The sequence below is a fragment of the Fibroporia radiculosa genome (genome assembly GCF_000313525.1).
Source record: "Fibroporia radiculosa TFFH 294 genomic supercontigs, scaffold2818, whole genome shotgun sequence".
NCBI classification, from domain to species: Eukaryota; Fungi; Basidiomycota; class Agaricomycetes; order Polyporales; family Fibroporiaceae; genus Fibroporia; species Fibroporia radiculosa.
This window is the reverse complement of record NW_012133367.1, coordinates 20,449-40,140: the sequence shown is the minus strand read 5'-3', so window position 1 is coordinate 40,140 and position 19,692 is coordinate 20,449. Positions and strand designations below refer to the sequence as shown.

General features: G+C 50.9%; 4 protein-coding genes across 4 annotated transcripts; 1 reads left to right on the top strand and 3 right to left on the bottom strand.

Moving 5' to 3' along the window:
* Window positions 1-1,363: 1,363 nt before the first annotated feature.
* On the bottom strand, window positions 1,364-4,619 carry FIBRA_04331 (uncharacterized protein; the record flags this gene model as incomplete). The annotated part of the gene is made up of 8 exons (XM_012326143.1): window positions 1,364-1,621; window positions 1,678-1,870; window positions 1,928-2,120; window positions 2,174-2,343; window positions 2,400-2,602; window positions 2,662-2,744; window positions 2,811-4,050; window positions 4,107-4,619. 8 exons carry the CDS (start codon window positions 4,617-4,619, stop codon window positions 1,364-1,366), a joined length of 2,853 nt encoding a protein of 950 aa, XP_012181533.1.
* Window positions 4,620-5,055: 436 nt separating this feature from the next.
* On the bottom strand, window positions 5,056-5,694 carry FIBRA_04330 (uncharacterized protein; the record flags this gene model as incomplete). The annotated part of the gene is made up of 2 exons (XM_012326142.1): window positions 5,056-5,237; window positions 5,307-5,694. 2 exons carry the CDS (start codon window positions 5,692-5,694, stop codon window positions 5,056-5,058), a joined length of 570 nt encoding a protein of 189 aa, XP_012181532.1.
* Window positions 5,695-6,263: 569 nt separating this feature from the next.
* FIBRA_04329 (uncharacterized protein) lies at window positions 6,264-7,558 on the bottom strand (the record flags this gene model as incomplete). The annotated part of the gene is made up of 5 exons (XM_012326141.1): window positions 6,264-6,624; window positions 6,677-7,118; window positions 7,169-7,212; window positions 7,270-7,367; window positions 7,427-7,558. The coding sequence occupies 5 exons, from the start codon at window positions 7,556-7,558 to the stop codon at window positions 6,264-6,266; spliced, it is 1,077 nt and encodes a 358-aa protein (XP_012181531.1).
* A 2,519-nt stretch (window positions 7,559-10,077) lies between these two features.
* Window positions 10,078-19,085, top strand: FIBRA_04328 (uncharacterized protein; the record flags this gene model as incomplete). Its single annotated transcript, XM_012326140.1, has 25 exons — window positions 10,078-10,113; window positions 10,167-10,300; window positions 10,361-10,607; window positions 10,663-10,868; window positions 10,927-11,010; window positions 11,065-11,149; window positions 11,201-11,348; window positions 11,417-11,513; window positions 11,567-12,135; window positions 12,188-13,404; window positions 13,460-13,612; window positions 13,675-13,783; window positions 13,839-13,966; window positions 14,024-14,219; window positions 14,279-14,507; window positions 14,561-14,621; window positions 14,670-14,793; window positions 14,847-16,510; window positions 16,561-16,958; window positions 17,006-17,163; window positions 17,216-17,988; window positions 18,038-18,071; window positions 18,124-18,261; window positions 18,311-18,537; window positions 18,615-19,085. The coding sequence occupies 25 exons, from the start codon at window positions 10,078-10,080 to the stop codon at window positions 19,083-19,085; spliced, it is 7,686 nt and encodes a 2,561-aa protein (XP_012181530.1).
* Between the last annotated feature and the right edge of the window lie 607 nt (window positions 19,086-19,692).

Sequence of the window (19,692 nt, the reverse complement as noted above, 5' to 3'; positions counted from 1 at the left end):
CCACCTCAGCCCAATGCCCCGGTTACTCTACCAGCGGTGCAAGAGCGACCGTCGTTCTTGCAGTTCTTGTGGAACCACATTCGGACGGATCCCGCCGCTCGCATGTGTGCGTGCCACTCTTTCGCTTGTGTAAACGGACCTGCGAAGCTCACTTTGCTCCCAGGGACTATTATATCCATCTTCCTAATTTTCGTCTTTCGGATTGTCCTCATCTTGTCCCTGCCGTTGTTGTTCGTGGGCTCGCTCTACTCATTCATCTGGATGACGCAGATCTACCGCTCAGTTAAGCGGAGCAGGAGCAGCGGTCTGTCTGCCGAGTACCTCATTGGCGCAACCGCGTGCCGACTCTTCTTCGTACTCTGTAAGCGCAGGACGATTCGCCGTTGTCGGGCCCATCCTCACTGAACAACAGACTTCCTTGGCTGTCCGAAGAACATCCTCGACGTGGAACCCCGGGGTGAGTCCTCCGCACTCTTTCGTTCGCAGCTGGTCTGACTGCCGCGCACGGCCTAGGCTGGATATACGGCGTCGCAGGGCTCATGTTCCTCCAAATCTGCATTATCATGCTGCAAGAACGCTTCGGGCCGACCTTCTTCCTCGGCCACCGCGTGCGTCTTCCCCGCCCACTACGTTTCCCGCTTACCACATCTCTGTTGGCAGGTCGTCGCAACGAGGACGTACGACTACCACCCACCGCTGCCCCTGCCCGATCCCCAGGCGGCGGAGCAGACGCTCGGCGACTGCGCGATATGCATGGACGCGATCGAGGTGGACGCGTCCATGCGGCGCCGCGAGAAGTCGAGCGACGGGAAGGAGCTCGGTGACCTTCTCGGCACTGCGACGGGCGTGCGCCGCTCGGGCGGGATCCTGGGCGCGGCGAACACCAGAAAGAGCTACAGTCTCGCACCGTGCTGCCATCTTTTCGTGCGTTGTGCTCTGTTCGTGCTGCGTGGGGTGCTGACTGTCGATTCTTTGGCGGGTAGCACACGGCGTGTCTTGAGCGGGTGCGTGTGTTGTTCGCTTTCTCTGGGTCGTGCTGATTCCCTCATCACGCACAGTGGCTGGCGATTAAGGTACGTGCCTTATCAGAGTAGGTTGGAACAGGCAGCTTATTCCATCGTTATTCCAGGGCATTTGCCCACAATGCCGGCGGCCCCTGCCACCTCTGTGAGTAGGTAATGTATCATTAATAGATTGGATGTAACCATATACTGGTGATTGATATTGCATGCGGACGTTATGCGGAGTAATACATTATGGAAGGGGTATGAGGTCCCTATAGCTTCATAAACAAGACTGGTAAACATGCAGCTATGAGTTTTCGGCATCCTCAGCTCATCGGAGGAACTCACATAAGATACAGCTAAATGCTGAGCGCACTCCTCCATTTGGGTCCTCCGACTTCTCCCAGCACTCGTTCGACCTCCGCGTGTTCAAGATTCAAAGCCACCCTCCGATCGTCCTCCGGCCTGCGCGCAACGACCGCACCGTCTTCACAAATCAAGGCCCGGCAAGCAAGCAGCGAATCCAGGACCATGCGCAGGTCGCTTGGCGTAGGTCTCCGAGTGGGATCGTCGTCGTTCATAAGGAGGTTCATGTATACCAGGTGTTGGTGTTGGACCTGGAGGTGTTCGCATGTGAGCAAACGCACGAACGGGATGAGCGGCCTCAACTCACATCTCCCCACCGAATCTCCTCGATCCCCTCTTTCCTTATACATTTGAGCAGTGCGGCGAGCATAAGTCGCTCGTGGAAGCTCAGTTCGCGCAGGTACGCGGCAGTGGGACTGTTCTGCAGCTCCTTGATCACCTCCTTGACGTCGTCTGTACGTGCAGTTCTGGATCGCGGCTGCACGAGCTCCACGGTTCGTCTATATTTCCAAATCGAATGAGCAGGTACATCATCATCAAGGATAACGGGAGTCTACCTGCAAATGTCCAGCACCCGTCGGGCGTCGCCGCTGATTGACGATACTTTCATTGCAGCGAACTTGATGCCGTCTGGTGCAATGACGTCTGGCGATCCGGCGGACAGACCCTCCTTTGCGCTGAGTAACCGTGCCTGGACGATCTTTTCCAATTGCGGAGTAGTATACGGTTGGAAATTAATGCGTATCATTCCTAATGTAACGGCGTCGTCAATTGTTAGTAAATGAATGATGAGGCACACCTACCTAATCGACTTCTTACGCGACCTGACATAACACGCTCCGGAAGATCCATTGTGTTGGCCACTGCGAGGACGACGAGTTTCGATCCCATTAACGTGGGCCAGTTGAAGAAATTGTACACCACATCTTGCTTAGTTGTCATCAACTGGTCCAATTCGTCCATGAGCACAACGCTGGGCAACGAAGGACGGTGAGGCTTCAAGAACATGATTATCATGAGTGTCCATACCATGCGTGTCCGCCTGGACCAGCCCTCTCACCCGCACTAAAATGTCTTGAGAGCGACTTCAACGCTTGGTTAGAGCTGATCTTCAGATGTCCGTCACGTTCAGTATCATGCCCGCAGACTGCTTCCCATAACAAACCGTAAGCGGCGGCGGGCTCAGGAATCCTCAGTCCGTTTATTTCTACGTATGCAAAAGGATTTGCTTCCTAGGCGACGATCGCATGATTTAGACAACTCGTCACTGAATGATATCGGTTATACGTACGTTCTCCTGCGCCATCCGCTTGAGCTCGCGCACAACCGCGTGCACGGTAGCCGTCTTCCCTGTTCCCGGGACGCCGGAGATATCTGTCATAGACATGAAAGTCACAATTAGCCTCTGTGCCCTGTACAGTACGTGTAGAATCAGCTCACAAATGCACCCTCCACTCCCTTCTTCCAGCAATTCCTCCACAGCACGCAAGATCCTACCGTACTCTTCCTCCCGACACGGCAATGCTTCCGGACGCGCTGCAACATGTAGGACATGCATCGCCCGCAGCCACGGATCTTTGCTTGCGACGGCACCCAGCTGTGCATCCAGCAGTGTGTGTAGGTTGAGCCCGGAATCTATGGGAGGCGGCGGTCGTACTGCAAGTGCCGTACGCTTTCGTTTTCGAAGAGCGGCCTTGGAATGGGGAGTAGGCTGTGCTAACGTGGGCACAATTTCTTCGCCCTGTTTTCGCGATCGCCTAGGAGTGGAAGTCGCTACACGGCGAGGAGTCCGTGATGCTGGGACAGTGCGTGGAGTTCGGGGTGTGCGAGGTGTGCTGGGACTAGCGGCTGCACGCTTTCGCTTGCGAGAGGGTGTCGCGGGGACACGAGGGTTCTCTGTTTCGCTTTCGTGGGCTTCTTCCTCTTCCTCTTCTACGTCGTCCTCGTCTGATTGAGGCACATATTCATCTCTTACAGAAGAGATATCCTCCGAGTCTGAGGCTTGGGCTTGTTTTCGCGATCGCTTGGGAATAGCAGTCGTCGTACGGCGAGGGGCGCCGGATGCCGGAACGGCGCGCGGAGCTCGGGGAATGCGTGGCGTGTTGGGAACAAGGATTGCTCGCCTCCGCTTCCGAGAGGGTGTCTCAGGAACATGTATGCTTTTCGCGTCGATTGATTTATCTTTCTCCTGAGGCACAAACTCACCCAGTACGAAAGTGTCACATTCTGGGTCTGACTGCATTTCCGCCGCATCTAGAGACGAGTTGGCCACGTCGGATCCAACGTCTTCTTCGGTAACTGTCTCGAGCGTGGCTGCCTTTTCTCGAGCAGCATCTGCAACCGCAGCTATTCGAGCACGTTTCCTGGGACTCCCGCTCGCGCTTGTTTGCTCCTCGATTTTCACGTTCCATGCCTCCAAGCTTGAGCGTGGGCTGCCATCTGCGTGGGCTACTGTAGCCAATGCGTGATTTCTTAAAGTATCCCAGTTGAAAGCAAAAAATATTCCCCTCAGAGGGTCCACGGCCAACTTACAATAAAAAGTTGACGTGCGGGCCGCGTCACTGGGGCGAGTTCTGGCTCGAGGTACGATCGGGGTTGGCTCTACAGCCACAGTGCAATGGTCAATGATGCTCAAGGGCGGCAACATGGCCACGGAGGTCAATGAATAGTATATCTCGCCCTAGTAAGGTTGTTGTGATCAGAAAAAGGATTCGGCCGAAAGGAATGATCAATTACTTCACCAGTCTCCCTACGCGCCCGAATAGCCGGAAGCTGCTCGGGCTTGTTGAACCAATGGACTTTGATCCTCAGACCTTGCTCCAAAGCGACGCCATCACGAGCGACATCCCATATTGATACTACCACAGCAATGCTGGGTACCTTTGTTATGGTTCTCACTAACACAGTATCGCCTATGCGATATATCTTCTCATCGAAGCTGTCGGAACCGCGGCCGGTCCCTTGGGTCGATGCTCTCGGGGATCGGCCCTTTCGTCCATAAACTTGAGAGGGCCTTGCAATTTCCAGATCTTCTCTCCTCGTAAGTCCTGAATAATGGCGCGTTTCAAGGGAGGGCAGATCGACATTCGCTCGCTCCGCTTCATACAGATCTTCAGCGGAAGCTGCGCAGACAAATATCGGTGGTCCAAATGGTGCATGAGACAGATCAGGGAGTACAAAATCAGACACGAAGGGTTGCCCTCTTCGTGAGCGTCGCAGTTGTGTTTGGGGCTCAAAGTTCTGTCCCATGAGAGCAGAGCGATGCACAGTACGTGGGTCGGGTGAGAGACGGTGGCGCGCGTCCTCGTGGGTGGCGCGACGACGCGCTCACGTGATAGTCCTCTTCGTCGCGACAGTGTCCGACTCAGTCAGCCCGAAGCTGGATAACAAAATAAACGTGACAATTCCATTCAGTACATGCAAGCTCTTATTTTCGACTCCTGCCACGGTGATAGTGACACGGCCTTCCTCGGCTTATGTGCTGGGTAACTTTAACAAAAAAAGATTGACAACTTCATCCAGGACATGTCCGAGTCTCTTCGATTCCCTTCTTGAACGATGGAAGAAGTGCGAATTTGTGCAATACAACCATCTTCACCTTCAGCTTTTTCCTGTAGATAATCTCTTGCTTCTTCTCTAACAGCTCCTCCGCGCCCCACCGAGGGCTAATGTAATGACCAGCCAGTCACTCCTGCCGTTCGCGTACGAGCCAAACAAGCGCGTGCGCAAGCAATTTGGGTGGGTCGATAATACCAAACCCACCCACCTTGACTTCGGGAACTTGATTCGCCATGTCAGTTTCAATCACACCGGGGTAGACGAAGTGCGCTACAATGCCCTTCTCGCCGCACTCTGTCATCAGCAGCTCTGTGAATCACAGAAGCGCGAGTTTGGACGTCTGGAAAATAGTCGCCATCAATGGCACGCTAACCATACGCTGGAAATTCCAAGTAAAACGCACCAAGTGAGCAAGGAGATTAGGCGTCTTCGCGAGCCCGGCAAGACTGCCGATATTGACGATTATCTTGTCCACACTCTCCAGCAGAAGGGGCAAGAACGCGCGTGTCACTGCATACGCGCCTAGCACATTCACCGACCAGGCCTTCCACGCCTCTTGTGGATCCGAGTCCCCTTGAACGAGGCCGTACGCGCCAAGGTAACCTGCGTTATTCACGAGGATGTCCAGCCGCCCAGACGCTGTCTTCACTTTGGCGACGGCAGCATCCACCTGCGCCAAGTTGCTCGCATCCAGGGTGGCGGTGATCACCTTGAACGACTGCCCAGAGCGCTGAGAGGCCTCAACGGCGACCTTCAAGGCGGGCATGTCGGAACAAGCGGCGAGGACAAGGCCGGAGACACCAGTCTGGGCAAATGCGATAACCATCGACTTTCCGAGACCTTTCGATACACCGGTGATTAATACAACTTTTCGGGCCCCTGAGGTCAGGTTTAGCGTAGCACGCGTCGTGGTGTTCCATTGCGACACAATTTATGCCTAGAAACTCATTACTTTATAATTCAGTACAGAATCGCGAGAACGCACCTAAATCTGCAGTCATTACGGCCATACCTGCAAAATGGTATATTGGGGTGTAGTACCAGAGGGCGTCCCTGGGAAGTTGTTGATTAATTTGGCATCCAGATATTACACTGAATAACTGGCACGCTCTACTAAGGTACATCAGTATAGTACACCGGCACTCTTGATGAGTGGGGCCACTTGGTTATTGGCGGCTATTTCATCCATTCATGGGGTCGAATTGAGGAGGACGTGCTGATATATAGCAATTTCTCTGTGTAATAAACAGAAGAGGTACCGCCTAATACATATTTATATATATAGTGTGGGCAATAGATACATATCCTCCCTGCACTTTTGCTCTACCTAGAATCCTAGATACTCTTGTCGCAGCATTCTCCCATTCCAATCTTAAAGTCTTGCACTTGCTCCACATTGACCGTCTTAACAATACGGATACTCGTAACCCCAGGTTCGGCAGTACAATCTGACACTGAACCCGCGCGATGGCGTTCACCATCATGTTTCGGAAGTGCAAGAGGAATCGACTTGTCTTCTTCTACTTCGTGAATTTTCCCCGAAGACCCAAGTGAGAGCTTCGCATGGCGAACGATGAGACACGCCATCGAGTTCGTGACAAACACATTTGGGATGGTGAAGAATGTTCGGTATACGAGTGAGAGTGAATAGATGTAGAACAGAATGACGATCACCAGATTACACCCAATCTTGGCGCTACCAAAATCGTCGTACGTTAGTCCTTTGCGATGTTCGTGAAGACACGTACACATAATAAAACTGCCCATCTCGCAGTAGTGTTCTCGAAATTGGTTGCAGGTAATCGCCGAAAAGGAAAATGCGCATTCTCCTCTTCTTAGAGTTTTCACCGTCACCGTAACTATGATGAACGATCCTCCACGAGATCGCTGTGAAGACGAATGTGTCGTGGATGAGAACCATGACTCCAATCGCACCACCATAATTCTCCATGTTGGACATCGTGCAATATTCTGGAAGCGGCATGGAACCACCTGTTGAGGAGACAACAAGCATTATGCCACCCGCGACAACTCCAAGCCATAAGACGACATAAACGGCCATTACGAGTCTGTTGTTGTGAAAAACGGCGGCCATACGGAAGTAAAAGAGTAGACTGGTCGAGGAGACGGATATGGCCATGGAGATTGTGACGACCCTCTGAATCACCACGCAGTAGCCGGTTGGGTAAGCTGTGCAATCGTATCACTTCATGATTTTTATGGAAGAACGAGAAACTCACTCTGAAAGATAGTACTGGAGAGCACGTATGAGAGGGTAGAGAGTCTAACGAAGATGACGCAGAAATGAGACACTGCAACCGAATGCTATCACAGGACTTACCTCGAGAAATAATACACGATGGTCGGGAAGGTGACTCTATATTCAAAAAGCAGCCGGTGATCAGTTGGCAGGTTGAGTAACAACTCCCATGCTAAAGCCTGCAGCAAACGGCTTCATCCCTAAAAACAGCGGTCCGTAGTATGCACATGATGCTCACCCCCATGGAGCCAACCATAATATACTGTGCGATCTGAAACGCATGTGCTGTTCCTGGGGGCATGTATGAAAGCTCGTTGAATGGATTGGGGAGCTGCTGCAGCTCGGAGCAATTGAATGGAGGGCCAGACATATTCGTCGACCCAATCACGCATGAAGTTTCTCTTTTTACAGTCTTTATAGGTTGAGGGCTGATTGCAACACTGACGTAACTGCCAGAGGGTTCAGCTCCCGCAAGATAGGCCAAGCCGCTACGGTCCTTTTGGGAAAAATCATGATACTGGTCTATCAGCGCACTGTCGTTGGCTTAGATTGAGGGTTTAAATTAGATGAAATCGTATCCTGAATGACCGAGCCCACATACCATCAGCCAGCGAATTATGATCCGCATTCTCAGCCGGTATACAAAGTGTTGATGCATTCCTGTGTAGAACAGTGGCACAACTAAACGATCTGGTGATATTGCTGGTGATATTTAACACGATACTCCTTTCTGAACACTTTCCAGAGGTCTAACAACCAAAACTTCGGCACAGACAGAAGAGACCTGTCCTTTAGAAAACATGTTGCATCGAGAGACCGTAGACCCGGGGTGATTCCTGAATCTGCGGCTTCGTTTAAAGGGAGGGTTGGAGCATCCCGTTGGCCCAATATCGGTGCACGATGTTGAAAAAATGATGACTTAAACTTGTGGTGCGTTGCTAGCGGGCTCCATTCTGCCTGTTTCAGCTGCGAACTCCGCTACGATCAGATATCAACTGGGCGAGTAAGGCACTCATCGAGAGCTCTCCTGCGCAACATGAAGGGTCTCCGGGACTGATTGACGCCGTTACACCTTGGACGCCACTATTGGCAGTGTTCAGCACTCTTAGATATTGAGGGAATGTCTGTATAAGCTTTACACGGCTGTCAGCCATGATCTAGATGTCCGTCGTCCTGGGCGTCCCTGTCAGGTATTGCATGCATTCTACTCCAAAATGATGAGGTGAACTCGTGGGTGATAACTCTTTGGCATGATGATTTTGCTATCGAGTAGGCGATGTGTTCCTGAAGTTTGATACAAGCAACGACAGCCTGGGAATTCGAACAGCTGTCTAGAGAACGGATGAGAATGAAGGCTATCCTCAAGGGTGCCTCGGACCGGTCACAGTCTATGGGCAACTAATACGCAACAAAAAATTGACCGTGTCTCCAGTGGGGAAAGACTCAATTCGTAAAGAAGAACAGGTGCATGGCATTGTAAAGGTACCTTTTCGATGTCTTTCCTTTCCTTTCTGTCGTGACAAAATGATCAATTCTTTGCTGTGACATGAGCAGCGTCTTCTCCATGGACTTCAAGTCGGTAAGATGGGAGTGCTGACAATCGTATGTAAAGGGGCCATATCCGGAGAAAATGCGCGAGACGTTCGCGATATTCGCCTTCTCGGCCTAGACTCGTAGGTCAGTCGGACTTAAAACGCGTCCTCTGTTTTCGTTGAGGGCGCCGGCCGCTGGAAAAAGAGACGCGAAGTGCGAAACCGCAGAGTGTGTTCTATAGAGGAGCTGAAAAGTCAAAATGGCTGGGTACGAACTTATTCTCGACCTACTATCATTGCACCAGTAATGCAATCGCAACAGTAGTGCAATTACTGAACTTACAGCTGGTCCTCCCCCTCTAAAAATACCAATAAATCATGTATGATACAAAATACAGTTATTATCACTATTGTATGATTTTCGTATGAATCAAAAATACGAGAGCGACTCGAATGCCTCGCGAGTGTGTTTTGAGGACTACATCTCGACCAAGAGTGCCCTCGGGTGGGTGATCGCCATGTCCGATTAACACAATAACTCACCATGGCTATTTAAAGAACACACACACCTCTATTCTAATTTCTACGGAATAATCTGCATAGTGAACCCCTCCTGAATCCTGTGTCGAACTCAATTCCGTGACAGTTAGCTATAATCGGCGTCGTGAATCTTGACTCAGCTGATGGTAGCGGTGGCGTACTTCGCATAACTTCGCAGTCCAGCCACTGAACGCCGGGCGGACAAAGAAAACGGCATGTGCGGCATTGTGACGGTCGACGTGACATGCTTCGAAGAAAAATTGCACTACTGTTACGGTTTTGTTTTGCTCTTGGTATTGCTCAATTCTTGACATACTGAGCCTATGAAATTCACGTATGTACATTAAAACATTCTGCATCGACTGGCGAAAACTCCGAGACGCTCCGGTTCGATTTGCGCTATAGGGAGCCCAGATACTGAAAAAGTTGCATTACTGGTGCAATGATAGTATGATTAAACTACCCGATAATCTGCCCATTTTGTAATCCCGCTATGCTACATCGCGGGCGCTTATCTCAGGCACCTTGTGCGTTCAGGTTCTAGCCGTATCTGCTCCTTATGTAAGAGATGGTTCTCGCTGTGGCTCCAGCGTTCATTCTAGCGGATACAATGACATCTGACAGATCTCTGCGGTCACTGAGCCGACATCGCATTCAGAGGTTCTTATCCCGTTTATGACAGATTGAATTCACATCTTCTAGGACCACCGGACACTCTGTGCATAGCTATTCTATCCATATAAACAGTCTCCAATCAGATGGCGATGCCATTCTGTGCGTTCGGCGCCAGGTTTTTTCTTCTTGAACATTCCCCTAGATGTTGCTCAACGGTGGCATGCCTGGCATAGCTGTAGTACGTTATGTTTCCGTGAAGATCCTAATTCAGTCTTATAATTGCCTTCACAGGTGGGGATCTCGGTAGAATTGCCAAGTGGGACATATTCAAACAATAATTTTGATCACAATGCATTTTACGAATTCCTCCTCAACGGAGGAGAGGCGTACGAATCAATGCCATCTGATCGACTCAACGTCGAATCGTGAGCTCTCTTCGACCCTACGATACAGTAATAATTATCACATGCCGCCTCACTTCGTAGATGGACCGGTAACGGTTTGGGACAAATCAAGGGTTGTCATGGCTCGTTCCTCAAGGATATCAACATGTTCGACAACGTCGAGTTTGGTGTCTCGTCCCGCGACGCTAGAGCAATGGCACCCGCCACGAGAAAACTGATTGAGAACTCCTTCCTCGCGCTCCGTGATTCGGGAATAGATTATAGAATGAAGAATATTGGCTGCTTCACATCAGGAACTAGTATCGATCTTGGGACTGTAACAGATGTGGTACGATCTTTCACTTCGTTCGCTCGCATGAAGCTGGATTTCTCCTTCTATTCAGGACGAATATGAGGCGAAAGGCTCTCTTGCAGGATCACCTTCCATGCTGGCCAATCGGGTTTCGTATCACCTCGATCTTCTTGGCGCATCCATCTCGATAGATACGGCATGCAGCTCCACTGCTACAGCTCTGCATCTTGCGGTCCAGGCCGTGACATGTAATGAATGCGAAGCTGCTATAGTCGCCGGCTGCCAGCTCAACCACCGGTAAGATTTTCTTGGTGCTGTTGCGGTCGATGTTCAAGATCCGAATTGTTGGTATTAGGTTCATGGAATGGTTTTCATATAGCCAAGCATCGATCCTCGCAAAGGACGGTAGATGCAAGCCGTTCGACTCAGAAGCGGATGGGTAAGAATTATTAGGATAATTCTGTCATGACCTCATGTTCTTCCTCATCTGAAGGTTCGTCCGAGCGGAAGGATGCTGCGCAATCGTCATCAAGTCTCTCCACGATGCACTGAGAGATCATGATCGAATATATGCTACAGTATGTTATACAGATTATAGTGCAATAACAGGGCTGCTAACATGGGACTAGATACTCGGGACAGCGATCAACTCGACAGGAGCCAGTGCGCCACCAAACGCGCCGGTTGGAGACGCACAGCGTGAAGCTATGATACAGGCATTTGCACGCGCGGGAAGGAAGCCACAAGAAGTTGACTACATCGAGTTGCATGCAACGGGTACGTGAAGCGTCGAATTGTGGTGGCATTTATACTTCGATAGTTTAAAGGCTAATTGGATGCACTAGGCACTGCAAAGGGCGACCCTATCGAAGCTAATTGGGTTGGAGAGGAATTTCAGCGCGATGACGACCTACTCGTAGGTAGCGTGAAAGGAAACATCGGGTATGTTTTCGCACTTCAAAACCTCGTCACACTGCGATTTATGGTCTGTAAAGTCATACAGAAATTGTATCCCTTCTCGCGTCCATGTCGAAAGTCATTTCGACGTTACAGCATGGATTGATACCGCCCAACATTAATATTCGGACACTTAATCCATCAATAGCCTGGGATCGCCATCGGCTGCATGTCCCGCGCTCTCCGATATGTTTGCCTTGTCGTTCTGGACACAGGTCTTTGATAGCTATGGCTAGCTCTGGGATAGGTGGCACCAATGCCCACGTAGTGCTGGAAGGGCCACCGCCCTTGCACTCCATGGGCAGCGCCGAGTCGCTGGATGTCATGACGCCTGTCCTACTCTTGGCCGGCGGCCTATCGGCCCGGAGTGCTTCGTCAAATGCGTCAGCGATAGCGGACATGGTGGCTGATGGCAGGGCGGACTTGTCCGTGCTGTCGACTGTGCTCGGTCGCACGGCAAGACAAATGACTTGGAGGTCATATGCAATCGCCACCCCTGATGCAGACAATTCTCTCCAGTTTTCACTGCCCCAATATTCCCTACACGCTTCAAACTCTGATCCGATCGTCTTTGTTTTCTCTGGACAAGGCCCTCAACACTATGACAGTATGTAGAGTCATATGACCCATCACATTGAACTAACTTGCGAATATACTAGTGGGAAAGCATCTCTTCAAAGCGTTTCCCGCATTCCGAGACAGCATCCTCGAGATGGATGCAGTCTTCAGAAATGTCACGACAACATCAGTTATTGAGGACTATGGCCTGTTCGGCGGAAACCACCATACAGACTTGGGAGAAACGTGGCCGATATCGGTGATTCTCCCCTCGATCGCAATGTTCCAGATAGCCTTGTTCGACCTCTTGATCAGTCTGGGGGTCAAACCGAACATTCTAATTGGTCACTCTGCGGGCGAGACAGCCATTCTTTACGCGTCCGGAGCCGCTTCAAAAGCAATGGCCGTCGAATTGGCCATTTTACGAGGTGTGGCATTCTCGTCAATTGAGAGTGAGAGTGGAACGATGGCAGCGTTGGCATGTGGGCCCGAGGATGCAATAGCCCTTTTGGACGCCGTCCGTGCCGAAGGTATCCCAGGCACTGTGGAGATCGCGTGCTATAACTCGCCTTCTGCAGTAGCTATTGCAGGGCACGATTCCGCCGTGGATGCAGCTGTAACCTTTGCCCAGCGACGTGGCGTCTTTGCCCGTAAGATCAGGACGCGTGTACCGATCCATTCCTCAATCATGGAGCTTTGTCGGAAACAATACGTTGAAAGTCTGAACGATTTGTTCTATCGCTATCCCGGCGCACATGTACCCATTATTCCAACCTATTCAACGCTTACGGGGAGGTACTTCGAGGGTCCGTACAATGCTGAGTACTTCTGGCAAGCTACTCGCTTTCCTGTCCGCTTCACAAACGCTATCCAAGCCATATGTGGCTCTGCGTCGTCGACGTTTGTCGAAATTGCGCCACATCCTGTTCTCGCGTCGTATATGTCATCGATGGTCGACAACGAGAGCGTCGTGCTATCTTCGATTCGCCGGCCCAAATCTGGTGACATTCTGTCCGAACATCACAACCTCCTCGAGCTATTCGGCAAGCTGACTGCTGCGGGGTACAAATGTGTAGATTTTACCCGCTTGAACCAGCGCGCATGCTACGAAGCTGCGGTTTCCCTCCCCCCGTACCCGTTTGTGAAGAAAGAGTTTCCCTTATACCCGGATACGTTTGGCTACGAAAAGCAGATGGCGCCGCATAACGGACCGCTGAATCACCCGTATCTGAGGATCAATTGCGATACCCACCCAATGGTAGGCGAGCATATTATTCGAGGAGAGCCGATAATGCCCGCGGCAGGGTTTGTGGAGATGGTATTGTGGTCATTGCCTTTTCCTGGTGCGAAACTCATAGATGCATGCTGTACAGGCGTTGGAATATGGCGCTACGACACTGATGAATGTCAGCTTTCGAGCGATGTTATCTCTATCATCGGAGATCCCGGTCAAACTCAGTATTCACCGTGACGGCGCATATTGGTCCATCAAATCGGCGACGTCCTCGGGGAGCAGTGTGAACGGGGTACGGGGTGTGATCAGTGCGCTTTCTGTTACTATGTTCTCACGTTATAAGCCCCCCTGTAGAAAGAGCGATTGCACGCAGATGGCTATCTGTCATGTGAAGACCCCTTGCCCGGCGAAAAGTTGGACATTGTGGCCATCCGACGCAGGTGCCCGAATTTTGTCGGTTCATGTGCGCCGAAATATTTCAACGTTTCTTTTTACCATTGCTGATACGTGAGAGACAGCGTTCTATGAAGAATTGTCGTATTTTTCGTCGTATGGGCCTTCACTCCAACGGGTGACGAACGCATATTACAGTTACGGAGAAGCGCTTGTCTCGATTAGGGGATTAGATGAGACACTGATAGAGCAAGTAACAATTACCTTTCCATAGCTCTGGACTAATGAAATACTACTATACAGTGGGAAGAATTACATCTTACATCCAGCGATATTGGACGCCTGTATCCACATCACAGCGTACAAACCCTTCCATGGCAACCACGATCCTAACGGGTACTATCTACCAGCTGAAATCGGCGCTCTATATATTCATCTGCCACATCAACCGTCGTACTTTCCAAAACATATCTACGAACATGTTGTGGTGAGAGGCTGGACACCAAGTGAGTTTGGGATAGTTGCCTCGCATGTGCCGCCATCTACTAAACACGAAAAACCACAGCTTCGATGATCTACGATATGGTTCTTGCTGATGACAGCGGGACGCGGTTGTGCACTCTGTTGGGTGTCAAAGTTGCCAGACACCGCATGCAAGCTTTGCGCGAAGTTTCTCGCCCGCTGATGGTTGTGCCTCAAGTTGTCGATCGGCTACTTGTGCAAACACACACAGGCTCTGCATTGCAGATTCCCAGCGTTCTCAAGTCGTCCTCGAGCGTACAGACGAGAGAATAGTGAGTGTTCAGCGGAGATAGCGATTGTAGTCTCATTTTAATCTTCTGGGCAGTGTGGAGTCACAGCTTTATGCGAATGCGAGGGTGGGGTTTGGCCCCTTCACACCACAAAAAGTACGGAGAGTATATCGTCCCTGTCACATTTATTAAACAGCTGCACAGGCCGTCTCTCCGATGATCACACAGTCAGCGCTCGAAATGAGCCATTTTGGCATTCAGTCCTGCCTGGAGGATATGGCGTCTGATGGCCGGTCACGCGTGGTGAGAATGTTACTGCTAACTAACCGTGAGTCGCATTTATCACGAAGACAGCTAGCCCACTTACATGATGACGCTTAGTGTCGCATTTGCCCGCCGTTGTGGCTGAAGTCCTAAATCAATACCCAAGCCTGTTCGTTGAGATGCACATCGTTGGGAACATTTCGCGCGAGGCCCTTCGACTTCAGTGCCACAACTGTACAGTTGTTTCCGCGTGGGGCTTAAACGATTGGATGGAGTCGCTCGATGAGGACACCGAGCTCTTTGATCTTGCCATTGCATCATACCCTGTGGGAGCAGAACAGCCCAAACTAGATGCAACCATTATTCGTTGTGTACGCCACCTTCGACCGCACGGTATCCTCACGCTGACGGTATTGGATCATGTCGCGTGTATCCCGGGTTCTACGGATTCTGGAGGTAACAATGTTCACATGCCCGTCGTCATGGCTTTCACAGACATTATGAAACGCGTTGGGCTGGTGGTCCTTTTTGCTCAATACGACGATACAGAGCACTCCTCACTCGTGACTCTCAAGTGCATCAAGGCATTCAACCCTCAGCCGTATCTCGTCTCGCATAATCGCAAGATTTGTCACTATAGACTCGGAGATGAGGATCACCTGCAGAGCGACCTCCGCGAGGTAGACCCTTCCTCTGAGTCTGATGTCTGGATCCTGGCCGAACAAGGCCAGCATTCTGCCTCTGCCACAGGGCTGGCTCGCGCTCTACGCCGCGAATACCCACTATGGTCCATCCATTTGATCGCCTTCCCGTCGTCGTTCACGACAGACATGCAACATGAGGCCCTGATTCAAATCCCCAGCCATCTCAAAGAAGAGCCAGAGATCATGGTCTCTTCTGACGGCATATTGTCTGTTCCTCGCTTGCTCCCGTTGTCACACTGTGACATCAATGGCCCCTCGTCCGCACGTGCTCTAATTGACATCGTTCCCCAGGGCTGTGTGCTCGTGCATGTACTGTCGGCGACCTCTGACGGCGGTGTCGTGGGAGTCGTTGGTTCAGTCATTAAGGACAGCACAGGGACACTGGAGCAGGACTCTTGCCTAGTCGGCCTGACTGACTGTCTTCGTGGCCAGCGTGCTACACTGGAGGTCGATGCATTGCGTCCTGTATCTTCACGCCTTGCTCAGTGCTCCGCTTCGCTTTCTGCCCTTCTACCCGGCCTTCTCACTGCTATTCTGGCTCCTGGACTCAGTGCCTTCAGACAGTCCACACGTCTTCAATCATCATCTATCCTTCTTACGCATTCTGATGCGCTCGTTGGGTCGACCGTCAAGAGATTCTACTTGTCAAAAGGGATCAACTTCACCGAAGTCATCTCCGATATCAGCTTGCGTGACCTTGCCCGGTTGGGCCACGGGCGGTTTGACCTCATCATCTCTGGATACGAGGACAAATGCTCTATCCAACTGGCCGAAACATTGCTGCATCGGACGAGGGGAAGGCTATTTGCTTGGCACGACGAGCGTACGGGCCTTCCTGATTTCCTTCATCGAGATCCTCTGGCAATTAGAGATGCTCTTGAGCTGGCGATGTCGTTCCTGGAAACCAACCCTGACTTCTTGTGTGCGGAAATCCTCAACAAGGAACCCTTGATTCCTCATGTCGCTCAGGCTCCAGAGACGATCCAGCGTCATGTCGTCTTTCGCGCAGACAAATCGTATCTCATCCTTGGTGGTATAGGGAGTCTTGGCGCACGGATTGCGCTCTTGATGTATCAGGTGAGTCGCAGGAGCTAGTTGATGCTTCTGACTCCTGATGTCTTTGACAGAGAGGCGCTCGTCATGTCATCGTCACATCCCGTCGGGGAGAGGATGGTCTCTCTAACAACGGAGACATCCTCGCGAGGCGCATATTCGAACATTTGCGAAGCATTGAAGACTTCCATCTTGAAGTGCATGCAGTAGATGCCACCTCTACGGTGGGAATGCAAGCTCTCACACGAGGCCTCACCGCCCCATTAGGCGGCTGCATGATCTTGACGGCTGTTCTTGCGGATCGCGCATTCCAGAACCTCACTAGGGAGGATTACTCCGGCGTATTCGCCGCGAAACTGAATGTTCTCTCTGCTCTTCGAGACACGGTTGATATTGCGAGTATGGACTTTTTGATAGCGTTCTCGTCCGTATCTGGGCTGTTTGGGGTTGGCGGTCAGACTAACTATGGCGCGTAAGTGATCGACCTTCGCATTAGCTTCTCGTCTCACACTATGGCAGTGCAAACATGGCGTTGGAGCAGGCAATTTCTCTGATTCCGAACGCATTCTCTTTCGTGTGCCCGGGAATATTAGATTCATCAATGTTGCTTGTAGGTCAAGCTAATGCACAAGCAACCATCTTCAGCCATTTCCTAGAGTGGTCTATTTCTGCGGAAGGTAAATCAAATATCGCGTCTCTGATAGTACTTAACGTTTATCCCTGCACCAGAAATGATCATATGGCTTGAAGATGCTCTATTTCGATTCCAGAGCGGGCAGAGGTTTGTTCATTATATCCCAGATCTAGATTGGGAATCATTGGACAGGACCTTCGGCATGCCGAAGCTAGGAAGACATCTCGTCCCTATGAAAGTCGCACAGAAAATATCTGTTGAAGACAACGTGGACAGGCTTGCCGACACGGTTAGAATCGTCCTTAACGTTTCCATTGCAGACATTTCACCAAATACCCCATTGACTACCTACGGTATCGATTCCCTCTCTGCGGCCAGGCTATCGTATGCACTGCGGCCCATTCTAGATATATCGCAACTCCAGCTTCTGGCTGACGTATCGTTGAACGATCTCCGACATAAAATGGCGGCCTCTCATCATGATACGTCGCTAAGCGTTGTTGGGGAGTCGTTCAAGGCACCCAGTAAAGACGACGAGATGCGGGAGCTGCTTGAAAAATATATAGTCACAGCACTCGAGGAACCGGTATTGCAAGAGGTCGCTTCAGACCGCGTTGTCCTACTGACTGGAAGCACCGGTGGACTTGGATCCCATCTCTTGGCCGAGCTGCTTGGTCGAAACGACATCAAGCGAATCTATGCGCTCAACAGGAAGACTCGAGGCGAATTTGGATTGCGCCACAGACAGCGCGAGAGTTTGGTCTTCCAAGGACTTTCCGTCGATGTACTGGAATCGCCCAAGTTAATCCTGATTGAGAGTGATTTCGATGCCGAAGACCTGGGGCTGGATGAAGCGTCTATGCTCAATGTGCGTATTTTGTGCTTGTCTATCAGTACATACTCTGATTGTCATCTAGATATCTTCTACTGTTACTCATATAATACATAATGGTATTTTTTAATGCTTTCTCTCAACCGCGCTAGCTCATGCGATATTTTTAAGCATGGAAATTGGACTTTTATGCCCCGTTAACAGAATTTGAAGGCTTGATTAGAGGCACTCAGGCACTCATCAAGATGGCCCTGCGCTCCCCGCACTTCCAAATCCTCTCTTTCATCAGCACCATCGGAGTTTGCCAAGGTAGAAATGTAGTTTTCTCCAGTCATTCAGAATACTCAACTACGTCCAGATTCAGCTGTCAATCCAGCACCTGAAGCAGCCATCTTGGATGCAAAAGCCGCAGTACAAAATGGCTACCTTGAATCCAAATGGATAGCAGAAAGACTGGTACAACTTGCTGCACAGATGACACGCCTCAAGACTAATGTTATTCGAGTGGGGTTGCTGACGGGCAGCGCCAGTGGCTCATGGGACACCAGACACTGGTTCCCGGCTCTCGTCCAGTCAGCAACATACGTCGGATGTCTACCCGATGGCGATGAGGCAAGTTGCGAATCAATGTCCCGTTCCATTTATTGACCCCGTCAATTCAGGATGTATCGTGGCTGACGACTCCACTCGCTGCGGCTGCTATAGTGGACATGTGCAACGTTCCGAATGAGACGTTGCACATCATTCATCCCCGACCAGTGAAATGGGCGACTATCATAGAGCCTTTGGCATCGAGGCTCAAGGTGCCCCTTGTGCCTTACGACGAGTGGTTCGCACGACTGGAGAATATTGGTATTTCCGGCTTATCTGCCTCCAAGCCCTCGGGCGGTCGTGACCGCGAGGCTGATGACAGAATCGCGCTCAGGCTGCTGCAATTCTTTCGCAAGGGATGTGACCACGTGGGCTCTCATACCTCGCACATGGAGAGCAAGGGATTTCTCCCTCCTGTACAGTCGCAGAAGGGTCGGACTGCGTCGCCAGCGCTCTCCGGTTCTGACGTTGTACAGCTGAGTTCACACGACGTGGATAGATGGGTGGGTACTTGGAAAAGCATCGGATTCCTCCCGCAATAACGGCTCAGGACATGTGTATCAGGCGTTGTGCGTTTTGATATCTATGTGTAATATGGCCCTCGCCTTTTTTTAGAACTATGTCACCAGTGGGGAAAAAGTCCATTCCATTGCACGTAAACGACGACTTCGCTGTTGTATGACGCGCTAACAATATTACATCCTCCGTGATCGCATTTGGAGCTTGTGCGGTACGGTTACCGTTCTACCCAAGAGAGTGGTACATGTACAATCTGAGCCCATTTTGAGTGTATAACCAATTGTTGTCACAGGGACTGTGGTCAAGAGGGAGTTGCCACCATCATGAATTTTGGACATAAAATTTCTTCCTGCATTGGCAACACTTGAACTAGTTGGATTTTGCATCAGACATCAGTGATAGAACAGTTGTTGCCACAATCAAGGCTTGGGAGGGTCAGCAAGGTGTATTTCCCAACTATGAGCCTCCCTGTGACTCAACAACTGCTATGGCTGAAGTAGAGGGATCAAAAAATTGTCTGGACAGCTGGATTCATAGATAGTATGAAAGATGGAGTGGTCCAGGACAAGTGCAGTGGCTCATGTTCATTGTTTCTATATCTATCTTGTTTATTGACCATGAGGGCCTATG